General features: G+C 39.1%; 1 protein-coding gene across 1 annotated transcript; it reads right to left on the reverse strand.

Moving 5' to 3' along the window:
• Window positions 1–140: 140 nt before the first annotated feature.
• Window positions 141–12,823, reverse strand: si:dkey-222b8.4 (uncharacterized protein KIAA0895). The gene is made up of 7 exons (XM_042506531.1): window positions 12,626–12,823; window positions 9,251–9,921; window positions 6,712–6,855; window positions 5,382–5,514; window positions 4,574–4,879; window positions 4,378–4,475; window positions 141–2,341 (listed from the first exon to the last, which is right to left on the reverse strand). The coding sequence occupies exons 1-7, from the start codon at window positions 12,648–12,650 to the stop codon at window positions 2,183–2,185; spliced, it is 1,536 nt and encodes a 511-aa protein (XP_042362465.1). The 5' UTR covers window positions 12,651–12,823; the 3' UTR covers window positions 141–2,182.
• Between the last annotated feature and the right edge of the window lie 923 nt (window positions 12,824–13,746).

Raw genomic sequence — 13,746 nt, forward strand, 5'->3', positions numbered from 1 at the left:
ATAATTATAAAAATATAAATAATTTTTTTTTTTTGTTATGGAATAATATTTTTTATGTCTCCCCACCATTGCACACCAACATACATAGAAACAGACACTTTTTTAAAAAATAATTTGGGAGATACAAAGCACACAACACATTTTCAGTTAGACCACTTTATTTGAAGATTCTATCTATGAATATCACAAAAAGTCATTCAAATACAAAACAGGAATGCCATGTTATTCAACTGTACCATTTGACAGGTCTTTGAAGAGCAGAGCAGCATATATGCTCTCAATTATTAATTATTATTTGTATTAACAGCACAAAAACTCATCACAGTAAGACCACGAGGCATTTGGGTTGTTTTGTAAAACATAAGTATATCATAAATTACACCAACGCTAGTAACTACTCATATCAGTGCAGCTGAAAAGGTAGATCGAAGATAACAAAGTGCAAATAGTCAAACAGGGCTTCAAGTCACTGCACTTGCCACAAGGGTTTAATGAGGAGCTCACCTTCAAAATATACAGCCGCATTACATGTGACTTTCACGCTTCAGGGACAGTTTCTTCTCTCAGCAAATGTGGAACAATGCTGACGGGCTCAGCTGTAATTAGCAGGCCTCTGTGTGACAACGCTGATGAAGCACTCACACGTTATCTGTCCATCTCTTTCTAAAAAGACCATCCTGCTTCTACTGTCTTTCTCTCAAGCAACAACTCCCCTTTTTAATGCCAAACATCCGTACTACAAAAATAGTAACCCTATGTGGTATCTAGAGGAATGAGTTTTTTTTTTTCCTAAAGAGACAAATATAAAACACTAGGTTAAGTACACTTAGATCACAGGTGCAGAAAGAATCCTTAAATAAGAACTAGATCAATAAGTTTTTTGATGGCTTTTACTAAAATTAACTATGTTCATGCACAGGTCCTCAAGAAATTAAGCATTCAAGTGGTCCCTAAGATTGTCGCTGTCTGGTTGAAATCTCCTCTGAGGCAGCATTTAGATAGGAGCCTGACTTTATTGCCATGCAGAATGAAACCTATATCTACTCAGGGACGTGAGGCTTGTGCTCGTGGCACTCGATGTAAACAATAATGGCGTCCTTCTCGGCTGAGCGGTAACGTTAGCTTGCTCAGTGAGGCTAGGTGAGCCAGCAGTAGATGCACGCTTCCTTCTGCACAGTTATACAGTTGATGGGTGTAGTTCTGTGGAAAGAAAATATTTCCTACGTGAAACTGCTCACAACAAGGTCTGTGGATTATCTTGAGTAACCGGGTCATGATTTCTGGAAAGAGACATTGTTGTTGAGTTTTAAAAATGTATATTTTTTTGGCGCCTTGGGCACCATAAGCCGAGTTTCATCTAGTTCCATTGCATTTGAGAGAGGGTAGAGGGTATTTCCAAAACTCAGCAATTCACACCCGAAGTACCTCACACCTGAAAAGCACTACAGGTAAGAGGAAAATTATGTATTTTTGATTTTGGGGTGAACTTTCCCTTTATGGTGTGTCTGAAGTAAACTAGCAACAGTCACGTTACATAGTTTATGACAAAACACTGATAGGTGTATTATTGCCTAACTGTCAAAGATAACCTGAATTGTCCATATAAGCCTAAAAAAATCAACAATCAGTCAGGCTCTAATTTAGGTCATCATGGGATATTAAAACTCTCTCTTTTAAAACCATGCTTATGTAGATGCGGGGAAGCTTTTTATGAAAATCCTCTTAAATCTAAGGCTGGGTATCAAACCACAAACTGAACTTAATATCAGAAATTGTAAAGTAAAAAAATGGCACCAAGTGCTTGGTAATTGTTATAGAAAATCCTTTTCAAATTCATTTTTGTATCAATACATCAGTCCAAGTGTTGTATTGGCACTGGCAAAGAAAATGAACTACAACCAGTCTTAAACACAGAACACACAGAAATTATTCTCGAGGTGATCCCTACTGTGTCACTGGAGAAATGACAATAACAGATTTTTAATTCAAAACCAACATGAGATCAAACTAATGTATCTGTCTAACACAAGTCTACACTACATGCAATACAGCGTGCTGCACAAATCACACACTCTGCTACCGTGCTTGATGGTGGTGTTGAGGCATGCAGGTTGTGGCTGGCAGTGGTGTGACAGGTTTTCTTCAGGTGTAAACAGGTTTGTGCAGGGGCCGTAGAGTGGGCTTAAATAATGGTTTTGAGCTCTTCATCAGTCAGCTCGTTGACCGCCATGATTTTCACCAGCTGCTCGGCATACTTCGCCTGGTCCTGCATGAAGTGTGGGATGCGCACGTTCTCCATCTGAGCCAGCGATTTCAGGCGGTCCACGTCCTCAAATGACACCTGAGCCCAAAAAAAACAGAAACAGAATTTACAACATGCTACTCAAAGAGTGTCCCAGGGATGACGTTTTTCTGTAGGCCAACCTAAAGGCTAACGTCACCCTGGCTCCCTCGTCAAAAGGCCTATGGGAATTTTCCACTGGATTTTGGTTTACTGTTGAAAATAAACTCTTTGGTATGCAAATGTTTATGATAGATGCTAGTAACACCTTTCAATTCAAAATAAAACGAATTAGTGAAAATGTAAACATGAGTGATAACCTTGCTTGTCAGACGCTGCTCTGTATTCTGCCCTAAAATGACTGGTGCTGTTAAAAACACATTACTTCTGACATCAGATCCAACATCTACAGCTGGAATGTGCACCTTGTTTAATCATTAGTGCGTTCAGCTCCTCTGAAGCAGAAGAACATGGTCTGTCCTCTCGTTAGAGAGGTTATTATATAAGCCTCGCTCAGCCCTCTCATTCACTTTACTCTATATCTGAACTGTAACCATCAAGTGTAAACTTTTAATTCATGTGACTGAATGTCACAAATGGTTTTGTTCAGCTGTTACTTTACTATAGTGTCGTAGAAGCATGGCAGAGAGGAGATATTGTAAGAAACATGATGTCACTAACAGGAAGTCCAAGGAAGGAAAAGAGCTTTTAATGGTAACATAACTGACTGGGAAGTCAGATAAACAATGTATGCTACTTCCTAAAGAACAGTGTCAGCACAACAATGAGGCTGAACCTGCTACTCTGATACAGAGCAACCATCATTGCTGCTGTATGTTGGAGCTGAGGACATCCTAGAAGACGCTGTTCAAATAGCAGCCTCTTGTTAATGAGTGCATCCAGAAAAGAGAAGTGGTTTTGGCTCGGGAAGTAGAGTGGTCATTTACTAATCGGAGGATCGGTGGTTTGATCCCCGGTCAACACGTCAAAGTGTCCTTGGGGAAAGATACTCAACCCCAACTTGCTGTGAGTTTGCGTGTGAGTGTTTATCTGATGAACACCTTGTATGGTAGCCTTGGCCACCAACAAATGAATGGTATTTGTGTTGGAAAGCAGTTTGACTGGTTGATAAGACTGGAAAAGTGCTGTATAAACATAGACCTCTTCTATAAAGTGCCTGGCAGTGGAGGGTATCAGAAGGTTCGCTATAAGTATTTACCACTTTGTTGGCTGTTTTGTGTGGTGGAAAAGGGGATTTGTTCAGGAGTGAGGGTAAAGCCCATCCATACCAAACATTTTTGACAAGACAAAATTGTTTTACAAGGGAGACAAGAACATTGCAGGGAGAAGTTGCGGCCGTGTGAACTGGCCAATCTCACCTCAACTCAAGTGAGTGCTGATGGTGTCGCCTGTTTGTCAAGTCACCAGTGGCTGGTTTTAGAATATGAGGCACGTCACCCATTTTAACAGCTGATCACCCTTTAGCTTAGTCAGTGGGTCTAGACAGTTTTTCAGCACATAGTGTGTTTGCTTGCTGTGGAATTTTCTGACAGCATGGTCTCATTTACATCCCATTCACATTGGCTGCAGATGCGCCTGTTGACATCCATTCTCTGATGGTAGCTTGGCTAGTTTTTGCATGATCTCTAGCCAATAAGTGGTCTACAGTATTTTAACGTCACCTTTAACTACTGGCTCAGCTTGCTTGAAATTTCAACTGAGGTGGTACCAAAAGAAGTACCAGGTGTGGTTCACAACTTAGCTAATTGACAACTAAAAGTCGAGTTGATTAGCGCCGTGTTGCACTATGTGGTGAAAATGCAGCATACATGTCAGGACTTCACTGTACTTGCAAATAAGTGAACTCAAACTGACTTTTTAATCACACCACAATACATTTGATAGAAATCTGCAAGGGTCTGCAAGTCCAGAGTGTGGACATTTAGAATCAGCCAGTGACTGATTGAAGATGGGACAGTAGTGGCCGAGAGGAGCAGCCACCAGCTTGATTCAAGTTGGCAACAACAGCACTGAAACATCTAGTAAAAAGACTCATTAACTAACACCACCAGATGGAGATAGTTGAACTGTCTCACCTTTCCCAGAGCCATCAGCAGTGGGAAGTTGATCTTGTCTCTGTATCTCAGGATCTTCAGGATACCATCCAAGTAAACCTGGTCTTTACTGAAGCACCCTGCAATGTGAGAGGTGAGAAAAGAAGACCATTAAACATTGGCTAACAGTTGAATATATCTGCAGACTATCTTTGAATTGTAAACCCTATCTAGTGACCTGGCTGTGCTGTATCGATTTGACCCCTCTTGGCTCGGACGCAGTAGTCCCAGCGGGTGCTGGGGTCCTGAACAAAGCGCCCGAGATTGTGGAAGAGCTGGGAGAAGGACATGTGGCTGGCCTGGTAGACAGTGTAGTAGAGCAGGGCAGCACGCCACAGTGTGGGGTCTTTCCTGAACAGGACACTGTGGATGCTGGCCAGGCCCTCCTCTGTGGGGTTCAGAGGCTTCAGGTTGTGCTTCCTCCGGCCCACGCTGTTGCTCCATGGCTGATGGCAGTTATTGATGCCACGGAAATAATGTGTGCCTGGCGGACAGAGACAACGACTATTTACACGCTTATATTTAAGCTCATAATCAAGTCAACTTTATTACAAGCAACCATAATTAGATCCATGAAATCTATTAATACAGTGCATCAATACTAGTAACAGTCTTAAAGTAGAGTGAATTCTGGATGACAAATTAGACCTGTGATTTGAGAGGTTAATGTCTTATAATTAACTTTATTACAGTGAAATTTAAATGATATTACATTTTGCGGGTGACCTCCTGGAGGCAAATTTCTGATTCCTAGGATCCCTCTGATTGGTTGGTACTTGTTATCTTCATTGGTTGGATTGGTTTGGTTCAGGGCAAAGTGGGATTGGTTAGGGTTAGGTTAAAAATGTCAAGGTAAGCTAAGCAGAGGCAAGAATGGTGGACTAGGGCAGGCCATTTCCTCACCATCTGAGGAAATGCAAATTTGCCTCCAGGAGCTGCACATTAGTTGTAAAACATCAGCCCCGTATGGGAGCTACTGTACCCACCAATTTCATGCCTCAGCATCCCTTCCAGCCAGTGCTCTCGGGCTGTGGAGATGTTGATGGTCAGTGTGGGTCTGCTGTTAACCACCGTCATGGAGGCTCTAGACAGGAGGTCGTCTGTCACCTGGACTACAATCTATCAACAGAATAATCGCTCAATGTTACTTCTTAGGTTCTTATTTTTTTGTGTGTATAATCCTTTAACCTCATCATGTAATGGATGGATGGAATTTCTAACTTTGACGTAGTACCTTTGAAAAAAACGATTATTGGTACCATTTTCAATACCACTGGGAAAAACTGACATTGAGGGCATAAAAGTCAAACTATTTCTGAAAAGATAAAAACAACAAGGCTATAGCATGAGAACAACGACTTCCTTTCTCTTGGTTAGTACCACAGGACAGCAGAACGACTGTAGTAAAGATTAACAAAAAAGGAGTTCTAGTAAGTGCAGCTGGTAAAAGAAAATGAGTTTTATAACCATTTCAAATATTAAGAATCAACATGTATTGATAAATCAAATTTTTTGACATCACTATTCAGACATAATGATGACAAAAACACTCATTGATCAGCAAAATTATTGCACGATGTTAGTCATGGCACTTGTGTTAATTCCTTAAAATTCCCCAGTTGGAGCTATAGGCTGCCCCATCCTCAAATATGTCGGCAGGGACCCGCACAGACATGGGCAGATGACAAAACTGATCCTTGTAGCTACACAGATACTGAAAACCACTGATGCTTTATATTGTTTAAATACATTCTTCTATCAACTTTAGCTGGGTCCAGAAATGCAAAATCAAGTGAGATTTTGGGTTGGTTTCTCCTTTAAAACTAATCACTCCTTTGTATTCTCTATCCTCTATATAGCATGTCTAAACCCATTAGGACTTTATAAAGCACACACAAGGTGTGTTTATGGTGTAATGTGTTCAGTGGAACATTAATAACTTGATGATGTAACATGTATTTGTTGATGGTTACATAAACACAGCTCCGCACAAGCAAACTGCGGGAAGACTTCAGTGAAGTGGTGGCTTTTTACAAGGTCTTACATTTCCCTGGAGCTCATTCAGTTTGATGCCCTGCTGTGTCCTGCTCTGCAGTGATGATGTACAAATCTGCTATGACACAGACTGCAGAGCGCAGCCACAAAAAATACCAGGCTTTAAATTAAACATCATTTGAACAACTTTTACACTGTATGTAATATGCCTTACAGTGGCATTGTGTTGAATCAAGTGAAAAATAAAATATGCCAAGCCATGAGAGTGTATGTAGAAATCAATGAATCGCCATTATCAGATAGGCCTGAGTCGTCTCTTACCTCCCCCATGCAGCCTTCCTTCTCCATGTATTTCTTGACGTTGTGCCAGACGCGACTTTTGGTGAGAAGGTTGCCCCCAGTGGCCTGCTCAAACTTCTCATAGCTGCCATATCGCTGCAGAGCAAGCTCCATGATGTGCACTGCCTGCAAGAGATGAGAAATTCATAATGTATAAGCTGCCTGCAACTAATGACCTCTTCTGTTACTGATGCTTTGGATGTGCAGTACTTGGCAACCAGGAAATAACTGATACATTAACAAAAAGAAGAAGAAAAAAAACAAAGGTGAATAGTACAATAACGAAGTGAAGAAATTACAACTAATATACATTTCATCTTATAGGGTTTCCCAAGGTTCTATACTTGGTCCTGGTCCAGTCTCTTTTTCAACTGATACGCTCCTGTTAGGTCTCAGATTTAACAAACAAAAAAAACAACAACCCCCCCCCCAAAAAAAACGAAGAACACAATATCCCCAAGGATGATACCGATATTGAGATTTTTGAGTTAAAAAAAATCATTAAAACATATCAGGGGAGAGTATTTTTTTTTTTTAAGAAAAAAAAACTTGATATGGATCACATAGATTTAAAAAAAAAACCAAAAACAAACCAACTGACCTAGACACAGCAGGACATCTTAGTAGTAAAATAAAATTGTCAGTGTTTTCTGGTGGACAAACTAAATCATGAAGACACTCTTTCTAAATGACCTCAAAACTAGTTTGGCATTTCTGTTCTGCAGTTTCTTAGTCAACTTATATAATGATGTGTGTATATCTAAAAGAAGCTGGCCAATTAATCTCGACTGACAATAAATTGACAGTGGGGCCATCACAAATAAAGGACAGATGATGATGCTTGGCACCAAAAAACCTTAAAAAGGATGTTGAGGAGGCAGGTCAACAGTCAAGAGTGATTACAATAATAATAATAATGATAAGCCATTTCTTGACAAAAAAAATCTGTTTTATCTTTAAATAAAGTGGTTTCTAGATGAAGTGCTTACAACCTGTCTAATCATCTGACTGCTCATGGTTATAGTCTTGCTTCACATTGAATTAATTCATGCTGAATATGAATTCGTGTTGTAAGCTGCTCCACATTTCCATAAATTCTCACACTAATAAGTACTAATGTTTTCCATTTCCCCAAGAAATGCCATAAATAAATATCATACTGTAAGATAAATGTGACTCAAGTGACAGTCCCCTTTTAAACTTAAAAATAGAGAAAGAAAACATGACAAACTAGGCCAGACTCCTGGGAAAAAAAGAAAAGAATAAAAAGCACGAGCATCCTCCGCTGGATCATTTTACACCATTTCCTGTTGAAGTCACTCGCTCTTTCTTTGTCTTGTTGTCTGTGTACTTGTGTTACCAATAGGACCTGCAACAGAACACCACTGGACTGTTTTCCTGTTTACTAGAAACACATTTGATCTCATACCCTTTGGCATGTATTTGTGGAGTGAGTTAACGGAATTTGAGTTCCTGATTTTGAAAATACCGTGTATGATTCTTCCACAGCTTCACTGTTGCTCATCAAACGTGTACTCATACTGTTAATGTTGATTTAAGACACTAACTGGGGCAGCTTTTAATGAGTCCTCCAGTGTTTGCTAAACAAAGTCTTGTGCATTTGTATCCTGAACTAATACATCCTACTGACTTTCCACTCTCACTTCGGCAACAGACTCACTGCATCAGCTCTGGTCGGGCCTGAGGCTGAACAGCATTGGCAGCAAGTCTCTCTGATCACAGTATCCAGCTTGACTGCTGGCATGTGGAGGTTGCTGATCTCAAACCAGCAAGCTCAGCACCAGCCTCAGGCACTATAGACATTGTTGTAGATGTGAAGAACAACATGTCAGTGCTCTGGGCCAGTAATTGGACTTTTGCACTTACTGTGAAGATGTGCTTTGTTTTTCAGCATCATTATACTGTACATTGAATCAGTACTTCTGATACAGCGCTACAGATGCTCGTGGAACACTGCGAAAATCATCAGTCCTGCTTTTGATTTCGATGATTGAAAATGCACGCTCATTTCCATTGATCTTCGATTTAGAATTGATATTGTGACACCCCTGGATCTGACGGTGATATTTAATTACTGGTCACTTGGGGGCCAAACTTAACAAGATGTTGCAGTTGAAGTCCAATACTTTCTCTCCTTTTAGCTCTGTTTTGGCCTGCACCAACTTTAGACATTAGCTGCTACAGAGATGCTTTAGTTTATGTTGTCAGACTTGACAACATATATTCTAAATGGGTCCCTTTGTATTTCCTGTTGGAATATTTGTTATTGCAGTAGCTGTATGCTCCTTGGTAGCTGACAGGAAGTGAACAGGGCCCAAAGTCTTTCCACAGCAACAGAATAGCAATGAAAAAGTCTATAGTAGTTACGAGGCGTGAACACATCCCAAATGATCATGCATCTGCCCAACACTGCCCAAAAACACATTATTAGGAATTCAACAAATTAAAAACAATAATAACAATGATGATTCAATTGTTCCAGACACGAACAAACTCTTACTTGTGTCAGGAAGCGATCTGAGGCGTTGTTATGCCGTGCCAAAACCAGAGGAGAGACTGGGTTGCTGTACTCAAACTGAGGATTATAGTTGAAGTCAGACTTGAAAAACTTGGCCTTTTCTTTCTCAACATTAGATGGCTTGATGGCTGTGAGGATGCAGAGCTTCTTTGCGTTTTCCACTTCCCGCGTGAGCGCTGCTTTGTGCAGTGAGGGAAGTTTAGTGCGAGGGGAGCTGGGGATGCCCATCTTTCTGAGCTGTGGAGCTGTGCGAGGCGTTAGGCCCATGGTGCTACCCACCACTGCAATGTTTCGTGCTGGTTTAGAGAGATTGGAGTTCCCTGAGAGAACACGATTTGTCTGTGCAGGTTTACCGCCACCTTCTGGAGCACGCAACTTTTTAGGAGCCATCCCTGGGCGGTTTCTTCTACTAAATGTGGCGCCACATTTCACTGACGTTTTTGGCCTCTTGTATGGGGACTGTTTGGGACTCTTCTTCTCCTCCTCCTCGGCCTGCAGCAGGACATTGTAGCTGCTGGAGGCGGTGCTGAAAAGGTCTTTGAGGACACTGGAAGAAATCTTCTCCAGGTATACTTGGCTTGGACTCAGTGCCTTATCAGCAGAGTTTAAGATGTACTTTTTGGACATTTCTACTTCTGGCCAGTGGAGTCTTTCTGAAAGAAGTAAGATAAGAGACCAGTGAGGGAGGATAGTGAATCTGTTAGGATCACCTTCACGTGCAGGCCTCAAGATAGCTTGATAGAGTAATCCTCTTATCAAGGCCTGATAAAATTAGATCTATTCCAAATCCAAGATAGAAAAAAAAGATACCTGATACCACAACTTGTAAACAATGTAATAATGTGTTTTTACAGCGCCGTAAGCAATGTAAATGTATTTTCCCGCGTTTTTTTTTTCTTTTTTCCGTTAACCAAAGGGTTTCCATAGTCGTGGAAAACCTGGAAAAGTCATGAAATTTCAAAATCACATTTTTCAGGCCTGGAAAAGTCATGGAATTAGTAAAAATTATTAAATGTTTTGGAAAAATCATATATATTGTGTATAATAAATTTAACTACATTAATGTAACATTACAGTGAATTTATTTTCTGTAGCTGTAATATAGCTCTAATATATGTTGAGGTGTGACAACGTTTTGGTTATGTTTTTGTTTATTTGTTCATCAAGAAAGTTTCTTCATTTTTTCCCTGTGCTCCATCACTCCCTTCATGTGTGCCAGTTAGGCATTTCAAATAATTTATAAAGCAGGGTAGGTGCACACAACTTTTAATGGCTGTATTTTGTATTATTTTAAAGCTATACAGCTATTTTTAAAGAAAACATACCCTCCAAAGGTGTAGCATGTTTTTTTAAAAAATGGCATTTTATTGTGTAATTTAAAAAAAAAAATCAATTTTATTTATTTTTTCAGTTTTGTTGCCTTTGTTTAGAAATCATAAACATTTTTTTTTCTTTTTGGCGATTTTTAACTTAAAAATAAAAGAGTTAAACAGGTTTGGAAGGAGTACTTTTTAAAAAAATTTTTAGGTGATTTTTATAGAAAACTAAGTGTATTTCTTTAAAATGATACCATTTATCATAGCCAGAAACTGTAAAAACATAAATTATTTGTCCTGTGGGATGCTGATATTACATTTGAATAATAATGATGTGATCTGACTCAAGTAAACCTCACTCAGTTTCATGAGTCAGTATTCTGCTATCACAGAGGAAATTATTCCTGTCTCCAGTGACTGGCAGTAAAGCACAGGAGTCAGAGTGCAGGGCTTTGCAATTTCCAGTAAGGTGACCTGGATCACCATCAGTAAGAGCAGGCTGTCTGTTCGGACAGGAGCACTGAGGCGGAATACATGCAACCACAGAGAGACAGCGCAAACTAATGACCTCGGCAGCACAGTACTGATTGGAAGAAGGACAAGGACAAATTGGAGCTTCATTGGCTTGCTCAGCCACCAAATCAAATACTGTTACCTAACACATCAGCTGGCATCTCATCAGTTAGATTCACCTGATATAATAAGCTACTATCACATTATACTGGAGGCAATGATGCAACCAACACAAATATCCTTTCTAATGCATACTGGGGGTATGTTAATTTAAGAAACTTTGATGTTAAGTGTGAAATCAAATTTCTGACAGCAAACACAGTCCTAAACTGAACCTGATCATAGTTCAACTGCACATCAAAATAAATCAATGCACATGATCTCCATCACCATTTATCCAAATAGCAAAGCACTATTGATTTAAAGCACATGATTAGCAATAATGAGCATGAGTCAGCACTGAGTCATCTCCCGACAAATCTGACACAAGCCTTTTCACAAACACAAGTGTAGATTTCTTGCAATGGGGGATGGTGGCGGGGGCACAGAGGTCAGGTCCCTCTATATTTAAATCATGCATTTATCCCTCTCAATAAAAACATGATAGTAGAGGACTTTTTCTTTGACATCATTTAAGATGTTAACACTGTAAATGTATATCGAAATGCACAAATTGGCACATATAAAATAACTAAAAGGGAGAAAAATAACTCCAACTCCATTTCATATTGTAGGATAAAATAAGTTAACAATTTAGGAACTGAGCAAATTGGCCTGACTTCTTTAAACAACATAAAAATAACGAAATGAGGAACAGATATGACCCCAAAATTTGTAGTTACAAAAAAAAAAAGTTACATGAAAATTGCCTGAAATTTAACAAAAAAGGAAAAGTAAAGAACAAAAATGGAAATTACCTTTAAAAAAAGTGATAAAATAATATATGAAGATATTTCCGTAACATCATTTCAATTATATTATTCAATTATATTATTCTGTGTAGTTCTCTTTACATTTTTCCCCTATTTGTTTTAAACAAATTTCTAATTTTTTTTTCAATTTTTAAAAAAACTTTTATTTATTTCTTGCTTTTTTTGTCATTCCTTGCCAATATGCACATTGCCTTTTCCCCTCATGTTTTCAAAAGAAATCAAAGCAATTTGCTCAGGTTTCAAAGATTTAAATACTTCTAAAAAGGCATCTTAATGCTGCCCAAGAAAACTAACGTAGCCAAGAGCCAGGTTTCAAATGTTTAAGCACTATAAAGACCAACACGGATTATATAACAAAATAATATCATACGTAAACAATAATATGTTTATTAGTTTCATAATAGCTTACTGGAGCTCATAATTCAATTTAGCTTCTTGTTTTGACTAAGCTATCACTTAGAAGAACAACCAATGCTAGGCTATACAACGTTGTAAATACTGTTAAGTTACCGTTAATACAATTATTATAATGTTGTAAATCATTAAGTAATTGAGCTCCTACCTACAGTCACATGTAAATAATACAGAAACATTACCTGTTACTTTTATTGACTCCAGCATCCTCTGTTAAGCTCTCTGTAAACCTAGAAAACCACAGTGGTCTTCGAAGAATATTACTTACAAAGTAGCTAAATTAGCCGGCTAATGTTGCCCAAATACAAACCCAACGACTAAAACGAGTTGGCTATAGCTCCAACGTATTACACACGCAGTAATATATGAATATATTTATAGCAATTTAATGGCTATAGCTGAGCAGAAGCGTCCCACCTACACTGAGACCCAGCCAAACTGACAAGAGAGGGTCGGGCTGTCTGTGTGGTAAGCTCTGCACGGACTGATCTGTTTCCATGGTTTCGTTGGTAACTACGCAATGCGTGTGGGTGGTCATGGGAAATGAAGTCCCTCTGAATATAGAGCGATACACATTTCAGAAGAATAAGAGATCGATGTTAACTGGTCGTTGATTCACACACAATTTGCAATTCAGCAGTAATATATTGTCAGTGGGTTTTATGTATTTAATTTCGCGCTCCTATTATTCAAATTCAGACATCCGTTGTGATCAGTCGCCATGATATATAGTATATCTAATTTTGAGCACTGGGGAGGAAGTTGGGGTTTTTTGAGTTGGCTTAGGGAAGGGGTCTGTACCTATTTTACATATCCCCAGAGCCCCCAAACCTGCAAGTGGGTTTGAAAAAAATGTTTTCCTTAAAAATCTGGAGAGGATCATTTCCCCACTCAGGGAGTCTCAAGTAAAAATATTTGTAGGGTCACGATAAAAAAAAAGCCCCACCCCATCCACCCCTTACTCTGATAAGTAAAGTAGGCTACAAGCCCTTATGACAGGCATGTCCAAAGCCTGGATGGAGGGCCAAATGTGGTCCACAGGCCTACTTGAAACAGCTGTGTCATAACTTTCAAAATATGTCCCTTCACACAATATTGATTAATAATTGGTATGAGCAAGTTAAGAAAAAAAGGCCCAAAAATTAACAAGAAATTATTTTTAGTACAAAAAAAATTCCTGATTCTAGAAAAAGAAAAAAACGTGAAAAACAAACAAACAAATAAACAAAAAACAACAGCAAAAAATCAACAAACACAGGAATTATGTGGGGAAAAAAGCTTACAAATATAACAATGATTCTGC

This window comes from Plectropomus leopardus, chromosome 18 (assembly GCF_008729295.1).
Source record: "Plectropomus leopardus isolate mb chromosome 18, YSFRI_Pleo_2.0, whole genome shotgun sequence".
Taxonomy (NCBI): domain Eukaryota; kingdom Metazoa; phylum Chordata; class Actinopteri; order Perciformes; family Serranidae; genus Plectropomus; species Plectropomus leopardus.

Excerpts from the sequence above, each read along its gene's own strand:
- si:dkey-222b8.4 (XM_042506531.1), bottom strand. The coding sequence starts at position 12,650 with ATGCTGGAGTCAATAAAAGTAACAG. Across the intron at positions 6,856-9,250 it reads CAGATCGCTTCCTGACACAA|GCAGTGCACATCATGGAGCT; the intron begins GTAAGAGTTTGT and ends CATCTCTTGCAG. Across the intron at positions 2,342-4,377 it reads TGCTGATGGCTCTGGGAAAG|GTGTCATTTGAGGACGTGGA; the intron begins GTGAGACAGTTC and ends TTTTGGGCTCAG.